We start from the raw sequence: 22,978 nt of genomic DNA on the forward strand, positions 1-22,978 counted from the left end.
TGTGTGTGATAATAATTGGTACTTTAACTTTAAACTAGGATGCCGACTGATGGGACGTTCACTTCTGCCCATTTAGATGAAGAATTAATCATAAACCTAACTAGGGCTTAAAAAAAGGCCGTAAATGAGCGTCTTTCTGTGTCTTACGCGCTATTTCCTGGTCAAAGTTGACGATCCACTCGATTTATTGCCACATCCTTCTACTATCCAGGTGAGTGGCATTATTCATAATTTAGAATTAACTTTCACCAGCTCAGAGGCCATGCAGCTGCTCACTGACTCAATACTGTATTTCCTTGACTTGCTGCCGGAGCGCTAATTAATTTAAAACCTCTTCTTACTCCGGCGCTTACCAAAGGCATGCGGTAAATTTAGGCGTGAACTTATAAATTTGAGTGTGATATAAGAATACCATCATGAAAAACACATTTAATCAAAAAAACTTTATTATGGTCTTACCTTTACTTATAAATGAAGTCCATGCGCAGCTCCTTCTGATCAAAAGCATAGATAACTTGTTTATAGAAGTCTTCCTTATCTTTCTTCAGTTTTAAAAGTCTCTCTGTCTCGATGGATATCTTCCTTTATTACCTCCTGCTTTGATTGAAAGTCCAGTTTCGAAAACGGTTTTATTTTAGATATGTAATCCTCCGTGTTAAAAGTGCAAGCGAGAGGAAAAAATAAACTCTTGCCGCTTGTTGTCACTTCTTCTGCAGCCGAGTAGTCGCAAGAAGGATCACTAGCGCCCTCTACCACCAGTAAGCGGGAGTCATTTAATGACTCATATTTGACACACGCATCTACGGTATATTAATAAAACATAGCTGCTTACTGTTCTTTTTAGCATATTCAATAGCTTGGAATTTAAATCCTACTAAAATAGCTCTTAATCTTCTTCCCTTTATGCGTTTTCAAATTATTGAAATCAGCCTCCTCCATTTTGAAAATGATGACAGGTGAAGTGTCACTCGTGACGTGACGAGTTTGACCCGGCGGAAATTCTAGGCATATGCTAATTATTTTGCGGAACGAGTTTGACCCGGCAGTAATTCTAGGCAGGTGCATACTTTATACCCGGCGGCAATTCAAGGAAATACGGTATGTCAATATAGCTGCATAAGCTAGTAAGGTCTCTGTAATCACGGCACCAATAGAAGTAATTTGTCTGCATAAACTCTTAACAATATTGCAAATTTTTGGTTAATATTCAGGTTACAAAACGTAAAATTGAGTACTGTTGGCAGTTTTGGGATTTTTTTTTAGAGGGCTTTATGGGCGCAATGGACCCCTTTAACTGTGTTGTTACCCACCTCGTTCTTGCTGTATTTTACGACTTAGAGTGCCTAAAACAAAGAAACGTATAAATCTTCTTGTCATACATAAGGATTGTGAATGATAGGCACAATAAAATTTTTTTTAAAAAAGTCCAGTTACCCTTAAAGGCTAACTGTAGCTATTACCCTAACTTTGGTGTTGTCACTTATAACACAAAGCATGTAATGACCTATGTCGGATTGTGTTTAGTTAGCATCTTTACTCTACAAAATGTCAGAATCCCAGGATATTTCTGGATGCATCCCTCCGTGGAAAAAGTTTGGACGCCCCTCATTTCAGGACACGGTGTTTGTTGCAGAGGTTCACACCATGCTGGACGCCCTCCTTCCGCCTGACACCTACTTCCGCTTCAACCCATACATGAGCGAGGACGTGCCGCTGAACGAGAACCGAGTGGACAAGCTGAACTTCCTCATGGGCGAGGGCGAACGCTACCTGGAGCGCAACGACGCCAAGCTGCGGAAGGCGGCCGGCGTGCTGGCTCAGGAGAAGGGCGGCATACAGAAACTGGCCGAGTGGGCCAAGCTCAAGGCCGACATGTACGAGGGGCCCCTCTTTTCCTCTAAACTGTAGGTAACCCAGTAAGGTAAGATTACCTGGGGCCACATTTAGGCATTTAGTTGGCATGTAGGAATGCAACGTCTGATGTTTAAATACTGATCAACTTCAAAAAGACTCTAATTAGTATTTTGATCATGTTTTTGTGAAAACTGATGCTAATTTACAATATTGCACAGTACTTGTAAGGATGTCAACACAGTTGCCTGTTTTAAAACATTGCACTGGAAAAACAAACTCATGCACTTTGAAAAATGTTGATTCTTAACCTTTTATTACAAAACTGTACAGTATATTATTTGATTTGTTGTTTTTTTATTTAAATCAAAGGAGTAGACTTTTTTACCATAGCAGTAAGTTGAAAATGCAAAAAGGACATGCAAGACTCTTCATCTTCTTATGCATCTTTAGATTGACCCTGAATATAAGACAACCACTCTTCTTCAAGCTCCGTTTTTACAAATGTTGTTTTCAATATGAGTGACATAATAGATGATAGGTGCTTCAAGATGGCTTAGTGGTTAGCATGTTAGCCTCCCACTCGAGTGTTGATTGCTTGTTCTCTCTGTACTTGTGTTTTTATTTCCCTTCCACATAACCCAAAATGTAAGGCTAAATGTTGACTCCAAATTATCTTAGACCCTAATGAAGAAAAGTGGTATAGAAAATGGATGAACAAACGGATAACTTATCAATTGCAGTTTTAAATTGTAAAAAAAATATAGGATTTTGTCACTATCTCTCACCGTCACTGGTGTGCGTGAGTGACCAGAAGATAAGCTCAAACTCGCCTGATGTATAAGACAGTACTTATATAGGGGGGGAGAAGTGCTATACAGATAGATAGATAGTACTTTATTGATTCCTGAAGAAAATTCCAGCAGCAGTGTACAGAGTTGAGATCAATTTAAAAAAAGTAAAAAGTAAATAATGGGGGTTTAAATGGAAACAAAATTGAGAAATATTACAATAATAATACAAAATAAAAAGCAACAATGGGAATACAAATATAACAGTAAAATAAGAATATAACAAGACAAAGTAGGCAGTAGTGACCATGTTATGAAAATGTATTGCACTGTTATTGTTTTGCATCCCCTGTCATCCTAGTACCCCCTGCCCCCCGCCCCAGAGAGGAGTTGTACAGTCTAATGGCGTGTGGGACAAAGGAGTTTTTGAGTCTATTAGTCCTGCACTTGGGATGAAGCAGTCTAGCGCTGAACAGGCTCCTCTGGCTACTGATAACGCTATGCAGAGGGTGACTGGCATCATCCAGGATGCTCACTAGTTTGTCAACAGTCCTCTTCTCTGCCACCGTCACCAGTGAGTCCTGTTTCATTCCCATTGTAGAACCGGCCCGCCTGATCAGTTTCTCAAGTCTGGAGCTTTCCTTTTTAGATGTACTGCCCACCCAGCACACTACCATGTAGAACAGTATTGGGGTCAATACGGTATTATCAGCTATTAAAAAGCTATACAATGTTATCCATTAGCAGCCCTACACTAATTACCACAAATCTAATTGATACATAGTGCTGGAAAACATTAGAATTATTCTCCATTCCCAGAGAATCTGTTCTTTCTTTCCCTTTTTCTTCTGAAGCCTTGTGCTCTTCTGTTTGGTGGCTTTACAAAATAAACTCATTAAAACAGGAGGAGTATACCTGCCTCATCTACAGCAAATATGTCCAACTATACATCCAGTCCACAAAGAAGCTGACGAACATTAAAAACACTGCCTTGTTTTAATCTCACCCTGAAGTAAATATCTTCTTTAGATGGCAGTTGAACTTTGTACAGCCATGCGCAGAATTCTTCATCTTTTCACAATTTGGCAACACTGGCTCCTTCGTCACTGTCAATTCCTGCAAATAAATGTCAAATGTTTGCCATCTTTCTACTCTTTGTTTGAATTTTCCAACTTCAAAAGTATTGTCAACAGAGGATTTGCAAAGTGTCACCTGAAGGTTCATTGTGTGCGCCTTCATGCACACTAAATGTTCCGCTTTTATTGTTTTTGATCCTGGACTGAAATTCCTTGGCATTCATGGCCGTGTCAACAATGCACCACGTGGAGTCCTGCACTGCAAATCTGTTTTACTGTAAAAAATTAGCCGCTTAGTCACCAGAATTTTACCATATTTTGTGTTTAAACTGAATTAATGTAGATTGAAAAACTGTTGGTTTTATCGTAAAAATTCTGGCAACTGAGCTTAAAATTGTCATTGTGCTTTACTGTAAATTGAATAATGGTACTACTGTCATTTTTTTATATAGGGTACTTAAAAGAAATATGGTGGCATATTGCCCTTCACATTTAACCTAATAGACCAGGCCTGGGCAATTATTTTGACTCGTAGGGGCCAGATTTAGAGAAAAAATGTGTCTGGGGTCCTGTATATCTTTTTTTTTTTTTTTCTTGCCATCCAGCATCAGACATTTCTATCCATTACATCATATTCACATACTTCATATACTGTAGCTGTTGTCTGTCCTACAGTAAATATCAGGAGTATTTTTTGTATATCCCCATCATACCCTCCTCTAAGAAACTAAGAAAACAAAAAACAAAACAAAAAAACATAGTATGTACAAATACATCAATTGAATAAACAAAAAATATATACATTAATAATAATAATAAACATAAATAAAATAATACATTACTAATAATAATAAACATAAATAAAATAAGATAAATATAAACAGATACATATATATATACACACACATATATATATACATATATACAAACATACATACAAATACACACATATATACATACATATACACATATTGGGAGTATTTCTATTTTTAGGAACACTAATACAAAACCTCACAATAATGTCTGACTAATTGCTAAAAGGGTGGAGTGCCATCTCCGGGTTGGGGAGGAGACCCTGCCCCAAGTGGAGGAGTTCAAGTACCTAGGAGTCTTGTTCACGAGTGAGGGAAGAGTGGATGGTGAGATCGACAGGCGGATCGGTGCGGCGTCTTCAGTAATGCGGACGTTGTACCGATCTGTTGTGGTGAAGAAGGAGCTGAGCCGGAAGGCAAAGCTCTCAATTTACCGGTCGATCTACGTTCCCATCCTCACCTATGATCATGAGCTTTGGGTCATGACCGAAAGGATAAGATCACGGGTACAAGCGGCCCAAATGAGTTTCCTCTCCCTTAGAGATAGGGTGAGAAGCTCTGCCATCCGGGAGGAACTCAAAGTAAAGCCGCTGCTCCTTCACATCGAGTGGAGCAAGATGAGGTGGTTCGGGCATCTGGTCAGGATGCCACCCGAACGCCTCCCTAGGGAGGTGTTTAGGGCACGTCCAACCGGATGAGGCCACGGGGAAGACCCAGGACACGTTGGGAAGACTATGTCTTCCGGCTGGCCTGGGAACGCCTCGGGATCCCCCGGGAAGAGCTAGACGAAGTGGCTGGGGAGAGGGAAGTCTGGGTTTCCCTGCTTAGGCTGTTGCCCCCGCGACCCGACCTCGGATAAGCGGAAGAAGATGGATGGATGGAGATGGATAATTGCTAAAAACATGACAGACCGCCTTGAAAAACAGAATGGAATTTGAAATTTTTCTTACTGAACGAGACACCCAGAATGTATATGGAAAAAAAAGAATCAGTAATTTAGAATATTAACTATGAGCGATAAAACACTGAATATTGTCAAAGCGCTTTGAGTACCTTGAAAGTACAACCCATTTATCATTTAAAATGTATGTCACACCCAGTCTCAATCGACATATTTTACAATCAAGCAAAATGCAAAAAAAATGCAACAAACACAACGAAATATGAATGTGAAGGGTGGAAAAAAATACTCACCTACAATCTGATATATCTGATACATCACTAAACTCTAGAACTTTGTTTTAAATATCTCCTTCCGCGTCTGTCCCTGACACCCACATTTCAGGCCTGCTCTGGAAACACTCTGTGGAAACGCTCCCCACCCACACTGCTTGGTGCCTTATCTGAGCTGCTGTGACTCACATAGTAACTAATTAGAACACCATAGTAACTAGTATATCATGCAAAAGCGCAGATTCCAACCATTGAAATACTTTGTATAGTTCAAGGGTTACGGTCATTTGAAAACCTCACTGCACATCATAATGTCAGCTACACTTTACATCTTAAAGAGGAGGAAATAATGCACCTGTTGAGACGGAATGCGCTTTTGAGCTTGATTAATGAATCAAACACCATTCCAACTGACGTGTTACTTGAAGCTCAATGTTCTTTTGCAGGCAAAAGTGCCAAACATGAGGTCCTGAGTGTCTTCGCAGCTGGCAGGCAGACAAACCAGGTGAATACTAGCCGGTCTGTGTTTACATGACTAGGTGTGACAAAGTTGAACGTGCAAGTATTCCGTGCATTCCTAGTTTTGTGTGTGAGTGTGGAAGGGGAAGAAACTGTCTGTTTCCCTCCCACACCTTTTTGCTGGGAAGGAAAAAGCAGGGCACGGTTGTCTTATGGCGTTCCCTAGCAACTGCAATTTTATCAATGCATGTGTCCCCCCCCACTTGGAGAGAATACTCAACATATTCAGCTGCGTGAGAGGAGCACAAAGTGACATTAAATAAGATAGCGTAGAGCAGTGGTCCTCAAAAGAGGGTACTTGAAGGTATGCCAAGGGGTACGTGAGATTTTTTGGGAAATATTCTAAAAATAGCAACAATTCAAAAATCCTTTTTAAATATATATATTGAATAATACTTCAACAAAATATAAATGTGAGTTCATAAACTGTAAAAAGAAATGCAACAATGTAATAGTGTTGACAGATAGATTTTTTTTGTGGACATGTTCCATAAATATTGATTTTAAAGATTTATTTTTTTGTGAAGAAATGTTTAGAATAAAGTTGATGGATCTCTATTACAATCCCCAAAGAGGGCACTTTAAGTTGATGATTACTTCTATGTGTAGAAATCTTTATTAGGGTCCGCCCTGCCCATGGCAGGCAAAGACCCTATTGAAACTGCGGTTTTATTATTATTCCGCACCTACGCGCTGTAATTTGACCCCCTTAACATGCTTCAAAACTCACCAAATTTGACACACACGTCGGTATAGCAAACCTTCCCAACATATTAAGCAACCAATCCCCCAAAATGAAAATTGCGCTCTAGCGCCCCCTAGGAAAAAATTACAGACAATACTGCATGTAACTTCTGTTAGGAATGTCATAGCGACAGGAAACAAAAACTCCTATGTAGGTCCGACTTAGACCCAATTTTCATACACACTTCTTTCAGCAAAAATTTACAGGAAATTGGCAAAAACCCCTTCAAAATAAAACTTTTGCAAAAAATGCAATTTTTGCGTCTTTGCGCTGTAATTTGACCCCTTTAAAATGCTTCAAAAGTCACCAAACTTGGCATTTGACCCCTTTAAAATGCTTCAAAAGTCACCAAACTTGGCGCACACATAAGGACTGGCGAATATTGCAATCTAATGAAAAAACCAAACCCCAAAACTCAAAATTGCGCTCTAGCGCTATTTTTGAATAAAACACTGAAAAAACTGCTCCTAGGAAGAAAACACAGACAAAACTGCTTGTAACTTCCGGTAAGAATGCCGGAGGGACATGAAACAAAAACCTCTATGTAGGTCTCGCTAAGACCTACATTTCATAGATTGACAACCCCCAACAAAAATCAACAGGAAGTTTGCAATCCCCCCTTCAAAACAAAAGTTTTGTAAAAACCGGTCACCTTTCTTCAAACATTATCTCCTCTGAGTGCGTTTGTTGTTTTGGCTTCAAACTCGCACAGGAGAGAGATTGAACCCTTCTGATTAAAAGTATAGAACAGAGTTTTGATAAGTTGTCAGGTTTTGATTTTACGCACCTTCAAAGAACCCCTGTGCAAAGTCTCCTAAAAAATGTCATTTTTGCCTCTTTGAGCTGTTATTTGACCCCCTTAAAATGCTTCTAAACTCACCAAACTTGACACACACATCAGGTCTGGCAAAAATTGCGATCTGATGAAAAAACCTAACCTCAAAAATCCAAATTGCGCTCTACCGCCCCCTAGGAATACAACACGGACAAACTGCTCCTAGGAAGAAAACACAGACAAAACTGCTTGTAACTTCCGGTAGGAATGTCAGAGAGACATTACACAAAAAACACTATGTAGGTCTCACCAAGACCTACATTTTAACAATTAACATACTTTAGCAAAAATCAACAGGAAGTTTGATATTTTCACTTCAATACAACAACTGCATTACTTTCACAATGCATTAGATTCTCAAAATAGTGGCTCCAAGGCGTCTTCTAACGCTTATCCGGCCGTGGGTCTCGGGGGCAGCAGCCAAAGGCGGACCCAACCAACGCTGCTTGCAGCTTTAATTTATAATTGAATCACTTGTTTATTCTTCAACAAGTTTTTAGTCATTTTTAAATCTTTTTTTTCCAAATAGTTCAAGAAAGACCACTACAAATGAGCAGTATTTTGCTCTGTTATACAATTTAATAAATCAGAAATTGATGACATAGTGCTGTATTTTACTTCTTTATATCTTTTTTTTCAACCAAAAATGCTTTGCTCTGATTAAGGGGTACTTGAATTAAAAAAATGTTCACTGAAAAAATGTTGAGAACCACTGGTTTTCTGCTGCAGCGATGCATGCAAACCTAACTAATAAGTCCCCCCTCAGGGGACAGAAGCTGGAATAGATGCGTGCATCCCATCTGTCATTAAAAAAACCATGCCTGGAGGAGACGCACTTTTTGTATCATGAGTTTTTTCTAAAAGTCTAAAGCGTAAACAAAAGTAATTCAGTGTCTGGGCATTGTCAAAGCTAAAACAGTAAAATACTTCCTGGCTGGTGTTTAAGTACACAGCACTAATCTGCAGAGTGCAGGAAGTCAAACGTGTTTAGTTCAGGGGTGTCCAAACTTTTTCCACTCAAATATTAAAACATTTTGATGTTTTTCATGTTAGAAACCAATACAATATATTTTTTAACCATTAGGACTTTTGGTGAATTTTAGGCCCTGGGGAACCAAAAGGGCCTCAATCATTAAAGTGTTTAAAATGTGTCATGTATTACATGTATGTTTAACTTTCAATGCTTTCAATAGATTTATCCGTTGACATAATATTTAATTTTGGTTTTACGCCCTTTTTTGTTATAACCCTCTATAGCAGGGGGTAGGGAACCTATGGCTCTATAGCCAGATGTGGCTCTTTTGATGACTGCATCTGGCTCTCAGATAAATTTTAGCTGACATTGCTTAACACGATAAGTAATTAATAATTCCGCTGGTAATCACAGTGTTAAAAATAACCTTCAATTTATAAAACATTCTCATGCATTTTAATCCAACCCTCCGTTTTCTATCGCACCTGTTCAAGATGTCGCATTAATGGTAAGAAGTATTATACTTATTGGTTAGCTTTTAGAATAACAATTTTATTAAAAAGAATAAGAAACTTACTATACTCTAAAAATGTTGGTCTTACTTAAAAATGCACACATTTAGTCGTATTCAGTGTTAAAAAATATTATATGGCTCTCACGGAAATACATTTTGAAATATTTGGCTTTCATGGCTCTCTCAGCCAAAAAGGTTCCCGACCCCTGCTCTATAGGAAAAACACAACCTATGCAATATTTCCCTCCCACCCCCCAAAAAAATATCAAAGTGGATTATGTGTTGAGTAATTGGAGCTCTTAATATAAAACATATTTATAACAACATTGCTTTTGGGTTCATTATTGTTATTTTTTTAACAATGGAAGTTTTAAAAAAAACAACTCATATGGAAACGGGGTTTGTATGTATATATGTATGTGTGTATATATGTATATATATATATATATATATACATATATATGTATGTATGTATGTATGTGTATGTATGTATATATATGTATGTATGTATGTATGTATATATACTGTATATATATATATATATATAAGTACAGCCAAACTATGAATGAACACGTGGAGTTACTGTATGTACTTAAAAAAAGGTGACATAACTGAAAACATGTTTTATATTCTAGTTTCTTCAAAATAGCCACCCTTAGCTTTGCACACTCTTGACATTCTCTTGATGAGCTTGAAGATGTATGTAGGTAGGTAGGTAGGTCTTTATTGTCATTGCACAAGTACAACGAAACTTTGTTTTCAGCACAAACCTGTTCAAGATTAGACAAACAAACTAGGGTTACAGAACAAGAACGTTGATGGGTCGCCATAAGGCGCCCCGTAAAAGATGGGAAAAAGTTCAACGCTGGGGAAGGATGAGTAAAAAAAAATACAATCCACACTGGGCTCCTAAGGGGGCCCAGTCTGGAGTGGGAAAAAACCTCCATAGCAAAGCACATATACATATTACAACATACATCTCCAGATATCTAGCAACAGAGGGAAGGTAGTTCAAGGTCATGGTGGTAGGTCGCAGCTCTCAGGCGCTGACCATCCATTCATCACCCCTACGGGATTTGCGTCGAGGGCGTTGGATTGGGGGACGGGGGTGTATGTGTGGCGTATATTTTTTTGTGTGTAAGTGTGTGTTTAAGCCCATAGTGTGTCTCTGTTCCGCGGCCTTGATGTATTTGCCGTCGCAAATGGTTTTAACTTAAAAGGTGTGCTTGAAGCTCATTGAGAGAATGCCAAGAGTGCGCAAAGCACTAATCAAAGCAAAAGGTGGCTATTTCGAAGAAAGAAGAATCCATCCATCCATCCATTTCCTGCCGCTTATTCCCTTTCGGGGTCGCGGGGGGCGCTGGCGCCTATCTCAGCTACAATCGGGCGGAAGGCGGGGTACACCCTGGACAAGTATAAAACATATTTTCTGTTATTTCACCTTTTTGTTAAGTACATAACTCCACATTTGTTCATTCATAGTTTCGATGCCTTCAGTGACAATCTACAATGTAAATAAAGAAAACGCATTGAATGAGGTGTGTCCAAACTTTTGTTTTATACTGTACATGATATTTACATATATATTTTACTTTCAGCACTTAAATTTGTAGATCTATTTAAGATCTATTTGTTGATCGCAAGTTTGTTTTTGTGGTGTTTTTTTTTAGCAATTTTAACGTAACAAACTGCCTTCATGGCAGTTTTGTGTTATTAGTGTCAATATTGCAACATATTCTCATATCATTACATCAGTTTGCTTTTATATTCTACTATTGACTGTTTTTCACACAAAAAATAGCTGAATTGGCTGAACTTTTGGACTCCCCTGGTTTAGTTGGCCATCATGTAAATGATTTGAGCTGAGGGTTGTGTTGAAAAGAGTCTCAGGAGTTGCACAGTTCATGGGGGTGTTTCTCAACATATTTCGACCAGTCACTTCTTGTAAGGACACACCTGCAGACAATCAAGAACACAACCTTCAGCTTGATATTTGCCCAGTAGCCTTGCATCACTGTCTGCAGACACGTCTCTGTGCAAATCTATATTGAGGTGCTGAGGAAGTCTCTCACCCCATACACATTTTAAAGAGAAAGTTCAAGTACCAATGATTGTCACACACACACTAGGTGGGGCGAAATTATTCTCTTCATTTGACCCATCATCCTTTATCACCCCACCTGGGAGGTGAGGGGATCAGTGAGCAGCAGCGGTGGCCACGCCCGGGAATACATTTTGGTGATATAATCCCCAATTCCAACCTTTGATGCTGAGTGCCCAGCAGGGAGGTAATGGGTCCCATTTTTATAGTTTTTGGAACTCACAACCTACCGATCTCAGGGCGGACACTCTAACCACTAGGCCACTTTGTTCCCCAACCCGCCTAAAATCCATCAATCCATCCATCCATTTTGTACCGCTTATTCTCTTTTGGGTCGCGGGGGGCGCTTGAGCCTATCTCAGCTACAATCGGGCGGAAGGCAGGGTACAACCTGGACAAGTCACCACCTTATCACAGGGCCAACACAGACAACATTCACACTCACATTCACACACTAGGGACTATTTAGTGTTGCCAATCAACCTATCCCCAGGTGCATGTCTTTGGAAGTGGGAGGGGCCTATCCCCAGGTGCATGTCTTTGGAAGTGGGAGGGGCCTATCCCCAGGTGCATGTCTTTGGAAGTGGGAGGAAGCCGGAGTACCCGGAGGGAACCCACGCAGTCACGGGGAGAACATGCAAACTCCACACAGAAAGATCCCGAGCCCGGGATTGAACCCTGACTACTCAGGGCCTTCGTATTGTGAGGCAGACGCACTAACCCCTCTGCCACCGTGTTGCCCCCACCCCCAAAATGTTAAAAAAAATAAATAAATATATACATATAGAATTCTCTAAACAAAGACTTAAAAAGCTGTAAGAATATCTGTGTATTTAAAAAGAGTTATAAAAAGAGAAAACTGGATTTATATCAAACTGAATTTTGATTTAGATTGGACGTGTCATTGTGAAAATACTTAAAGGAAAATGAAAAAGTATGTTGGAGTTCGGGTGTTGGTGGAGGGAACAGTTATAAAGTCATCTAAAAATAATTTGTGTTAAAAAGGGGGCAGGTAAATATAAGAATATTATTCTTCCATCTGCTCCTTTCTGATCATGGAAATGTGTTAGAAACAAAAAAACAAAAACAATGAAAGTGTTAATTGTACGTTGCTTGTACATATGCATTTTCATGAAAGGAATAAAATAGATATAAATGTGTGTGTGTGTATATATATATATATATATATATATATTTATAGGTATATATATATGTATATGTATGTATGTATATATATATATATATGTATGTATATATATGTGTAAATATGTGTGTGTGTACATATGTATATTTATATATGTGTATATGTATATACATATATATATATATGTATATACATATCGTATTATTTTCGGGTCTCCCCATGTCTAGCATTAAAAGATTACAGTTGGTACAAAATGCGGCTGCTAGACTTTTGACAAGAACAAGAAAGTTTGATCATATTACGCCTATACTGTATATACCTTTATATACATATATACATACATATATACCTATACTGTATATACCTTTATATAGATATATGCCTATACTGTATATACCTTTATATAGATATATACCTATACTGTATATACCTTTATATACATATATACATACATATATACCTATACTGGCTCATCTGCACTGGCTTCCTGTGCACTTACTTTAAGGTTTTACTACTTACGTATAAAATACTACACGGTCTAACTCCATCCTATCTTGCCGATTGTATTGTACCATATGTCCCGGCAAGAAATCTGCCTTCAAAGGACTCCGGCTTATTAGTGATTCCCAGAGCCCAAAAAAAGTCTGCGGGCTATAGAGCGTTTTCATTTCGGGCTCCAGTACTCTGGAATGCCCTCCCGGTAACAGTTCGAGATGCCACCTCAGTAGAAGCATTTAAGTCTCATCTTAAAACTCATTTGTATACTCTAGCCTTTAAATAGACTCCCTTTTTAGACCAGTTGATCTGCCGTTTCTTTTCTTTCTCTCCTATGTCCCACTCTCCCTTGTGGAGGGGGTCCGGTCCCATCCGGTGGCCATGTACCGCTCGCCTGTGTATCGGCTGGGGACATCGCTGCACTGCTGATCCGCCTCCGCTTGGGATGGTTTCCTGCTGGCTCCGCTGTGAACGGGACTCTCGCTGCTGTGTCGGATCCGCTTTGGACTGGACTCTCGCGACTGCGTTGGATCCAATATGGATTGAACTTTCACAGTATCATGTTAGACCCGCTCGACATCCATTGCTTTCCTCCTCTCCAAGGTTCTCATAGTCATCATTGTCACCGACGTCCCACTGGGTGTGAGTTTTCCTTGCCCTTATGTGGGCCTACCGAGGATGTCGTAGTGGTTTGTGCAGCCCTTTGAGACACTAGTTATTTAGGGCTATATAAGTAAACATTGATTGATTGATTGATACATACATTATACATATATGGGGTTGCCCACATATCAATCAATCAATGTTTACTTATATAGCCCTAAATCACTAGTGTCTCAAAGGGCTGCACAAACCACTACGACATCCTCGGTAGGCCCACATAAGGGCAAGGAAAACTCACACCCAGTGGGACATCAGTGACAATAATGACCCAGTGGGACGTTGGTGACAATGATGACTATGAGAACCTTGGAGAGGAGGAAAGCAATGGATGTCGAGCGGGTCTAACATGATACTGTGAAAGTTCAATCCATAATGGATCCAACACAGTCGCGAGAGTCCAGTCCAAAGCGGATCCAACACAGCAGCGAGAGTCCCGTTCACAGCGGAGCCAGCAGGAAACCATCCCAAGCGGAGGCGGATCAGCAGCGCAGAGATGTCCCCAGCCGATACACAGGCAAGCAGTACATGGCCACCGGATCGGACCGGACCCCCTCCACAAGGGAGAGTGGGACATAGAAGAAAAAGAAAAGAAACGGCAGATCAACTGGTCTAAAAAGGGAGTCTATTATGTGGTCCTCTCCAAGGTTCTCATAGTCATCATTGTCACTGACGTCCAACTGGGTGTGAGTTTTTCCCTGCCCTTATGTGGGCCTACCGAGGATGTCGTGGTGGTTTGTGCAGCCCTTTGAGACACTAGTGATTTAGGGTTCTATAAGTAAACATTGATTGATTGATTAATATATATATGCATTATATATATGTATATATATTATATACATACATATATGTATCTATACACGTGTATATATATATATATTTTTTTTTTTTGTAGTTATTTTTTCCTGAAAATGAATCACTTACCTAGGCTTTTTTGTGTGGGTGCAGTCCCATCTGCTGCCACACAATCTAATGAGGTCGCTGCAGTTGCATGTTTTTTTTTTTTTTTTTTTTTTTCCATTTCGACTGTGTGAGCCGGCGAGGCGGGGAGGGTGCAGTGGAGGATCGGCGGAGGCGAGGAGGAGGCGGGAGGACCACACTTTGCTGCTGCAGAGGCCGAGAGGGACGGACACCCTGGCCGCGGCTGGACACGCTCCCTCTTTCGGCGTCATCACCGGCATTCGAGCGCCTATCCCGGGGCGAAGGGAGGACGAGGAGCGCCGCTGTGCAGCACCTAGTGAGTAATAACATGGTTCTTTTATTCATGATGGAAGAAGGGGGTGTGCTTGAGAATAATGGTGCAGTGCATAACACAGTGATTTGACTCCCTGCTGCAACATGGTTTTATTTATTGATTATTTGATCAATCTGCATTCTGGTGAGCATCTCAGGCAGGAGCGTCCATCCAGGGATAAAAAAAAAAAAAAAAAAAGAAGCATCGCATGGCTTCTCCCTGCAGAAAGACGCGCTAGTGTAGGAGCAGAGGAGCTTTGCTTCATTGTTGCTGCCGGCCGGTGCATCCATCCTCCAGGCCCCGTTTCTCCGTGTCATTACACACGCAGAAGGAGGCACACACTCTGACACATGGGTCTTTATCTCATTGCTGGATCATCCCCATATGGGGAAAGTCGGCAGCTGGCTTTGTGGTTGATCCTATTAACATTTGGATTTAATAATTAAAAAAAGTCAGTAAAATCTATTCTAAAATAATTTTGAAACAATATTAAAATTAATTCATTCGGGGGAAAATTTTTTACTTTTTTATCATTTCTAGCAAAAAGTTGGAACCCATGTTTTTATCGGACCCATGTAACAGAACAATATAAAAAAATCACCCGTGTACACTGCTTTGGTGCCCTTGACACTTGACTTTTCTAATTCGGCAATGGAAAAAGATACCTCTGAGTCTCATGGGTACAATCATGTATAGATTGTGCCTTGAGAGACATAAATTGACCCGTACTGAACCTTAAGACATTGGAATTGTATCATCTCCTAATTTATACGCAAAGGAATCAATTCCCGGTCATGCTGACCATGTGGATGCACTTGTGTGTGTGTGTGTGTGTGTGTGTGTGTGTAGTATAAGTGATGATGTTGGCTGCAACAGTGCTGGATCATGTGGTCTGCAGTGTTTCCAAACATGCATCAGCCCACCAATTATTTGAGTAAAAGTATGGTTATTTGTAATTGGTTGTACTTATATAGCGCTTTTCTACCTTTAAGGTACTCAAAGCCAGGGGCGTCACTAGACCTAATACTGCACTGGGGCACACCTGGGGCACAAATAATTCATGTGAGCGTGCAAAGCGCGCAAGCAAAAACATTTTTAGCACTTATTTATCATAAAAAATACATAAATAGTGCTTTAAACTATGGAATCATATTAGATGATGTTGTATGGATCTTTGATGAACCACCTGAAATTAACTAATGCATTTGACCTACTTGTGCACTTTTTTACTCCAGACTTCTAAACTGCTACTGGTAAAAGCAAAAAGGAAGAGCAATGAATCTTTTTGAAATATATATTGCAGTAATCATCTGCAAATTTAACATCTACAAAAGTAAAACCAAAAATAAAGCACCCCTACATCTCTGGGTTCTTTTATATTATTTAATTTCCATTTATGGCAATGTGGCTAATCCTATTTCAGATACACAGAACTATAAAATGTACACAAAACAATAAAGCCACAGTAGTAGAATACATGAACAACTGTTGTGTGTCTGTTCAGGGAATCATTTTCTGAGAAGTAAACTGTAATGTCTCCTTTTCATTTTTGCAAAGTGGTCAATCACTCTGGACAGACATGGAAATATTGTAGTAACTGTTATACAGTTGACCAGTGGTTCCCAACTGCTGGGTCCTGACATAAAAGTGGATTGTGTGTCATTTTCAGTGAGTCGCAGTCAGATGTGTGCATGAAAAAAAAAAAAGTTTAGGGAGAAAAAAATCAAATTGTGGCAACAAAACCGGATATTTTTAGCCATTTTTCTAGTGACTATTAGTGAGTATTTTAGCAAAAGGCAAACCGACTAACAAGTTGGAGGAGGACTCAGGACAGACATGGAAATATATTTTTTAAAAATCTAAATGGGCAACAAAACCCTATATTTTCAGCCATCTTTCTGAAAAAAAATACAGAAATGTTACTATTTTTTCTGGAAACAAAACCAGATGTTTTAGCTGTAGCCATTTTTCTGGTGACAAAACAAGATTATTTTAGTCAAAGTTACACCGATTGACAAGACAAGTCTATTGTGCTATTTTTCTGCAAAATAAACTTGAATGATTTAAAAATGTGGCTCACGACTTGATGATATGGAAAAATGTTTTTTTCCTGAAGATAAAACCATTCGAGAAGCACTCAACTCACACATGCTGACTCCAAATCATCATTGATGCAGAACCAGCAGACAATAACCAACATTATGTTTCATAATCATTGGAAATTCCCCCGACAACTCGTACAGCAAATGAATATGTTTGTCTTGATACAAGGAATAATGTTAGCTAACTTAGCATCAACTTAAGACAATGATGTTGCCTAGCTAGCTAGGACTTCACTTACATCCCTCATTCCTGCTGCTTCTTCTCTGCTGCGGGCGAATAACTTTCTTAAATCCATCTAGGAGTTACAGTTTGAGTCAAATCAAAATCGAAATAATGTAATTAACAAATTCTTGTTGGCTAACGTTACCTACCTCACGCAGTGATTCGCAGCCCCCCTTTCTCTCTCTCTTTCTCTCAACCGAAGTCTCGATCCACACGTGAATAAATTACCATATTAATTAGCCATGTGCTCATTGTTAGTGGAGTGAATACAGTAGCAATCAATTACCATACTAAGTAGTATGTGCGCTGTTGTCTATGTTATGTAGACTTAAAACTCTGAAGCGTTTTTATTTTTTATTGGTGAAATTTTTACTGGGGCACTGCAGATCAACAGTGGGGCACGTGCCCCAGTGAAATATGTCTGGCGACGCCCCTGCTCAAAGCGCTTAGACACTACTTCCACATTTACCCATTCACACACACATTCACACACTGATGGAGGGAGCTGCCATGCAAGGCGCTAACCAGCACCCATCAGGAGCAAGGGTGAAGTGGCTTGCTCAATGACACAACGGACGTGACGAGGTTGGTACTAGGTGGGGATTGAAACAGGGACACTCGGGCATGTGGTCTGCTGTGTTTCCAACCGTGCATCAGCCCACCAGTTATTTGAGTAAAAGTATGGTTCGAATAGTACCATTTACTTTTACACCTCAATCGCCCTTGCCTGTGCAATTTAGCTGTGCCTCTGTTGGTTTGGAATTCCAGCCCCATTTCACTGGAACGCACCAGCAGCATGCCATGTGGACACAGTGGCTGATTTGAACACAATTAGCATCCCAGATGATTCGGTATATACTTTTTGGCTTCATAGCGTCAGCACCCTGCGGCGATGATGGTGGGCTCCATCCAGCCAGGGAGGGAGGGAGCATTAACGCCCACCCAAATGCACGCCTCCTCCCGTAATAACCTGCATCCTGGGCTCACAGCTGGACCATGTTTGGGTGGCTGTTTTCATTAGAGTCGTGGGATGTGTTAAATTAGCATGACATGGCAGAGAATCGATGACGTGGAAAATCTTACATAGCGGGGGTGTTGTGAGGGGTCCAGAGGAGATGTGGATGCTGCTGAGGACACATGACATGTATTTGTTTTGGAGATTACGAAACCCCTCAGGGTTATTTTAGCTAATGTCGGCCCATTACGGCTACCGTAGTCAGAGGTACAAGTATTACTATGGTGTGTGTGTATAAGGACCGCAATATGCCACCCATTAAAAACCAACTTTTCTTACCTTCTGGTACCTGCTTATGTGTATTTGAGATCTGCATATGTCCTGAAAATTTGTGCACGTCCGCCACTGTAGTCTGTGCCGATTCTGTAGTCCAGGGGTCGGCAACCCAAAATATTGAAAGAGCCATATTAGACCACAAATACCAAAAAGTAATCTGTCTGGAGCCACAAAAATGTCAAGACTTATATACGTGTGATAATGAAGGCAACACATGATGTAAGTAACTAGTTAGTTATATCAGCCTACTATCAAAATGACAAAATAATATTTATTCTACATATTTTTACAACATTAGAAACATTTGTAAAACAGAGGGTGAGAAAATCCATAGAAATGACAGTCTTAGAATGGCCAAAGGTATAGGTGTGTGTGTCCAAGTTAAAGTAAACGGCCGGCTGTCTTCTTATGATTAATTTATCTTTGCAAGCTGGGTAACGTTTGCTGTGGTCTGGAACAACATGGTGCAGCCACTCATACAGATAATGTGTCATGGGACACGGAAAAATTATTTAAATGCACAGAGGATATAAGTAAAGGAAATAAATATACCTACAAACGAGGCATAATGATGCAATATGTACATACTGCTAACCTTAATAGCATGTTAGCATCGATTAGCTTGCAGTCATGCACTGACCAAATATGCCTCAATAGCCCTCCAACAAGTCAATAACATCAACAAAGCTCACCTCTGCGCATTCACGCACAGCATGAAACGTTTGGTGGACAAAATGAGACGAAGTAGGAGTGGCATAAAACACGTCGTTCCGTGGCAGTGTCGGAGAAAGTTACACTCGTACACAAACTGTTGAGTCACAGTCCAGACAACGGTGAGTTCAAGGGCTGCTGAAATGAGTAGGAAAAAACGGCGTTCGCCAAATACTATCATCAGTAAAGCATAAACACAAACATATTAAACTGTGGGCTTTCTATCAATTAGGAAGGTTTGTGTCGTGTTTGTCCTTCTACAGAAACCATATTACAACAAAAAACATTTTTCACCCCATTTTTTTTCTATTTCAATACATTTTTGAAAAAGCTCGATGGAGCCACCAGGGTGCCGCCAAACGAGCCGTGGGTTGTTGACCCCCGCCGTAGTCGATAACCTTCTTATTTTCACTATCTTCTTGTAATGAGACATTAACCCTCTGCTGTTGCCATTTGTAATATAAAGTAGTGTGAAGTTCTAACTTATATCTCGCTATGAAAGCGCTAAAAACTATCAGTCTAGTGGGTTTACTTAATTCACCCACGGAACTTTAGTTATTAGAGAGTTCCGGTCAGATGTTTTTTCACGGGACAAGCCTTTGCAACCCGAAATGAGTACTTTTTAAGGTGACTACCCTATGACGGGACATTGACCCCATACATGTACTGCAGTGACGTGCGGTGAGGTTCATGGCTGGTGAGGCACTGACTTCATCACAGTCAGATTTACAAACATATGAACCCTAAAGAGTGTCTTATTCACCATTTGATGGGCAGCAGTTAACGGGTTATGTTTAAAAGCTCATACCATCATTCTTTACACATACAAACTGTAGCACACCAAAAAGCACATTTAATAAAAAAAACTTTATTATGGTTTTACCTGTACTTATAAATGAAGTCCATGTGCCCCTCCTTCTGAACAAAAGCATGGATAACTTGTTTATAGAAGTCTTCCTTATCTTTCTTCAGTTTTAAAAGTCTCTCTGTGTCGATGGAGATCACTGTCTGAAGCAAACCTTTTATCTCCGGCGTTGGTCTTCCTTTAATTATTACCTCCTGCTTCGATTGAAAGTCCAGTTTAGAAAACTGTTTTATTTTAGATATGCAATCCTCCATGTTAAAAAAAATAAACGATCGCTGCCGCTGCACTTGACTTGCTAACTGTAGCTTGTTGTCACTTATTCTGCAGCCGAGAAATCGCATGAATGATCCCTGGGATCACTAGCGCCCAGGAGGCTGGAGAACAGGTGCCTCACACCGTGCGTCTTCGCAGCCGTTTTATGATTGCTCAGCACAAGAAATACGTTTCACACATACAGCTGTTGACAAAATACACTATACATTATATACCTCAGCTAACTAAACTATGGAAATCCATCCATCCATCCATTTTCTACCGCAAATGTATAATATATTTCATATAGCAATACGGTCTCACTGCACAGCAGCCAGCAGTTAGCCGAGTCATTGCGCAATCCATGGTGAGGCTCAACTGGCTGCTGCCTCACCGCAAGTCTCTTCTCAGCAATTATCAATCATTCAATCAATGTTTATTTATATAGCCCCAAATCACAAATGTCTCAAAGGACTGCACAAATCATTACGACTACAACATCCTCGGAAGAACCCACAAAAGGGCAAGGAAAACTCACACCCAGTGGGCAGGGAGAATTCACATCCAGTGGGACGCCAGTGACAATGCTGACTATGAGAAACCTTGGAGAGGACCGCATATGAGGGACCGAAAGCAATGGATGTCGAGCGGGTCTAACATGATACTGTGAAAGTTTAATCCATAGTGGCTCCAACACAGCCGCGAGAGTTCAGTTCAAAGCGGATCCGAGACAGCAGCGAGAGTCCCGTCCACAGGAAACCATCTCAAGCGGAGGCGGATCAGCAGCATAGAGATGTCCCCAACCGATACACAGGCAAGCGGTCCATCCTGGGTCTCGACTCTGGACAGCCAGTACTTCATCCATGGTCATCGGACCGGACCCCCTCCACAAGGGAGGGGGGGACATAGGAAAAAGAAAAGAAGCGGCAGATCAACTGATCTAAAAAGGAGGTCTATTTAAAGGCTAGAGTATACAGATGAGTTTTAAGGTGAGACTTACTGAGGTAGCATCTCGAACTGTTACCGGGAGGGCATTCACTTTTATGAATAAAAATAATGTAAAACTGGTGAAGTTAAATGGAAAATAACTTTATAAAGTATAATCACTGGATACATATAACAATTTAATATATATTTTTTCCATGATGGCACGTGAGGCACAGCCTCACCTGCCTCCCCTGACTGCACGTCACTGATGAACTGTGAGTTCTGATAGAACAGTAGAAAAGTATAGTAAAGACAAAAAAGTTTCTTGGCGCAGTTTAGAGGAACTAAACAGGAATAATAGTCGACACGCTGCTGTGATAACCAGCTGTGTCCCTAGACGGGTCTGAAGTATACAACCGCAGGCCTGAGATTAATCCAAGGAGACACGCAGCTCCCCTGTACTCGAATGCTCTGCTTGTTGAGCAAGCGCTCTGTGGCATATTTAGGCTTGAGTGGGCTTCGGGCTTAGAATGACTCTGTTTTCTGAGGATGGAGTAGGCAACAGATGGTCGAGTGGGTGAACGTCGAGGAGTTAGTAGACGTAAATGTCACCTGTTCACTGAATACTAACACCAGTCCATGGAGTCTACTAGGCTGTTGAGTTTTTTCCAGTGCATAGTAAGCTTATACTGCTGCACAATGACTAATCTACAGTGTATACATTTTTGGAGAAGATGGTTGCTGAAATCTGAGTTTCCGTATCTTAAAACTGTACATTTAGGTTATATATCCCCTATTTTTTTCAGGGAATTTAACAGTACAGTAGGTCTAAAATAATGTTTTATGATTAGTTAGGATTCAGGTCAAAGAAGCCATAAAAAAAGCCCTCTTATCAAGGCGCTTGCATCACATGACAGGTGGGAACCGTTAAGATATGTCAATCATTAATCAAACTTATCAACTATTAAAATAGAATAGAATAGAACAGAAATGTATTCTCATTATTACAGTGAACAGGTTCAAAGAACAACTAAATTGGAGCAGATCCCCTAAGGTATACACAATAATTTGATAATAAAGATAGTGAAAAAAGATAGAAATACAAACCCTGTTTCCATATGAGTTGGGAAATTGTGTTAGATGTAAATATAAACAGAATACAATGATTTGCAAATCCTTTTCAACCCATATTCAGTTGAATATGCTACAAAGACAACATATTTGATGTTCAAACTCATTAACTTTTTTTTTTCCAAATAATGATTTACTTAGAATTTCATGGCTGCAACACGTGCCAAAGTAGTTGGGAAAGGGCATGTTCACCACTGTGTTACATCACCTTTTCTTTTAACAACACTCAATAAACGTTTGGGAACTGAGGAAACTAATTGTTGGAGCTTTGAGAGTGAAATTCTTTCTCGTTCTTGTTTTATGTAGAGCTTCAGTCGTTCAACAGTCCGGGGTCTCCGCTGTCGTATTTTACGCTTCATAATGCGCCACACATTTTCCATGGGAGACAGGTCTGGACTGCAGGCGGGCCAGGAAATAACCCACACTATTATACTACGAAACCACACTGTTGTAACACGTGGCTTGGCATCGTCTTGCTGAAATAAACAGGGGCATCCATGACAAGTATCCTTGATGATATGTTGCTCCAAAACCTGTATGGACCATTCAGCAT

General features: G+C 40.2%; 2 protein-coding genes across 11 annotated transcripts in view; both read left to right on the forward strand.

Annotated features, from left to right (window-relative positions):
- Positions 1–3,789, forward strand: part of pnpla8 (patatin-like phospholipase domain containing 8) — a 30,490-nt gene extending 26,701 nt beyond the window's left edge. For all 9 annotated transcript variants that reach the window (XM_061914267.1, XM_061914262.1, XM_061914261.1 and 6 more), the window contains one exon: positions 1,634–3,789. In XM_061914267.1, the coding sequence (XP_061770251.1) occupies positions 1,634–1,908 (275 nt within the window). In that variant the 3' untranslated portion in view covers positions 1,909–3,789. The remainder of the gene's footprint in view (positions 1–1,633) is intronic.
- Positions 3,790–14,759: 10,970 nt separating this feature from the next.
- The window catches only part of nrcama (neuronal cell adhesion molecule a), a 144,228-nt gene continuing 136,009 nt past the window's right edge, over positions 14,760–22,978 (forward strand). For both annotated transcript variants that reach the window (XM_061914272.1, XM_061914273.1), the window contains exon 1: positions 14,760–14,926. The gene's annotated coding sequence lies outside the window, so the exon portion shown is untranslated. The remainder of the gene's footprint in view (positions 14,927–22,978) is intronic.

This window comes from Nerophis ophidion, linkage group LG10 (assembly GCF_033978795.1).
Source record: "Nerophis ophidion isolate RoL-2023_Sa linkage group LG10, RoL_Noph_v1.0, whole genome shotgun sequence".
NCBI lineage: Eukaryota > Metazoa > Chordata > Actinopteri > Syngnathiformes > Syngnathidae > Nerophis > Nerophis ophidion.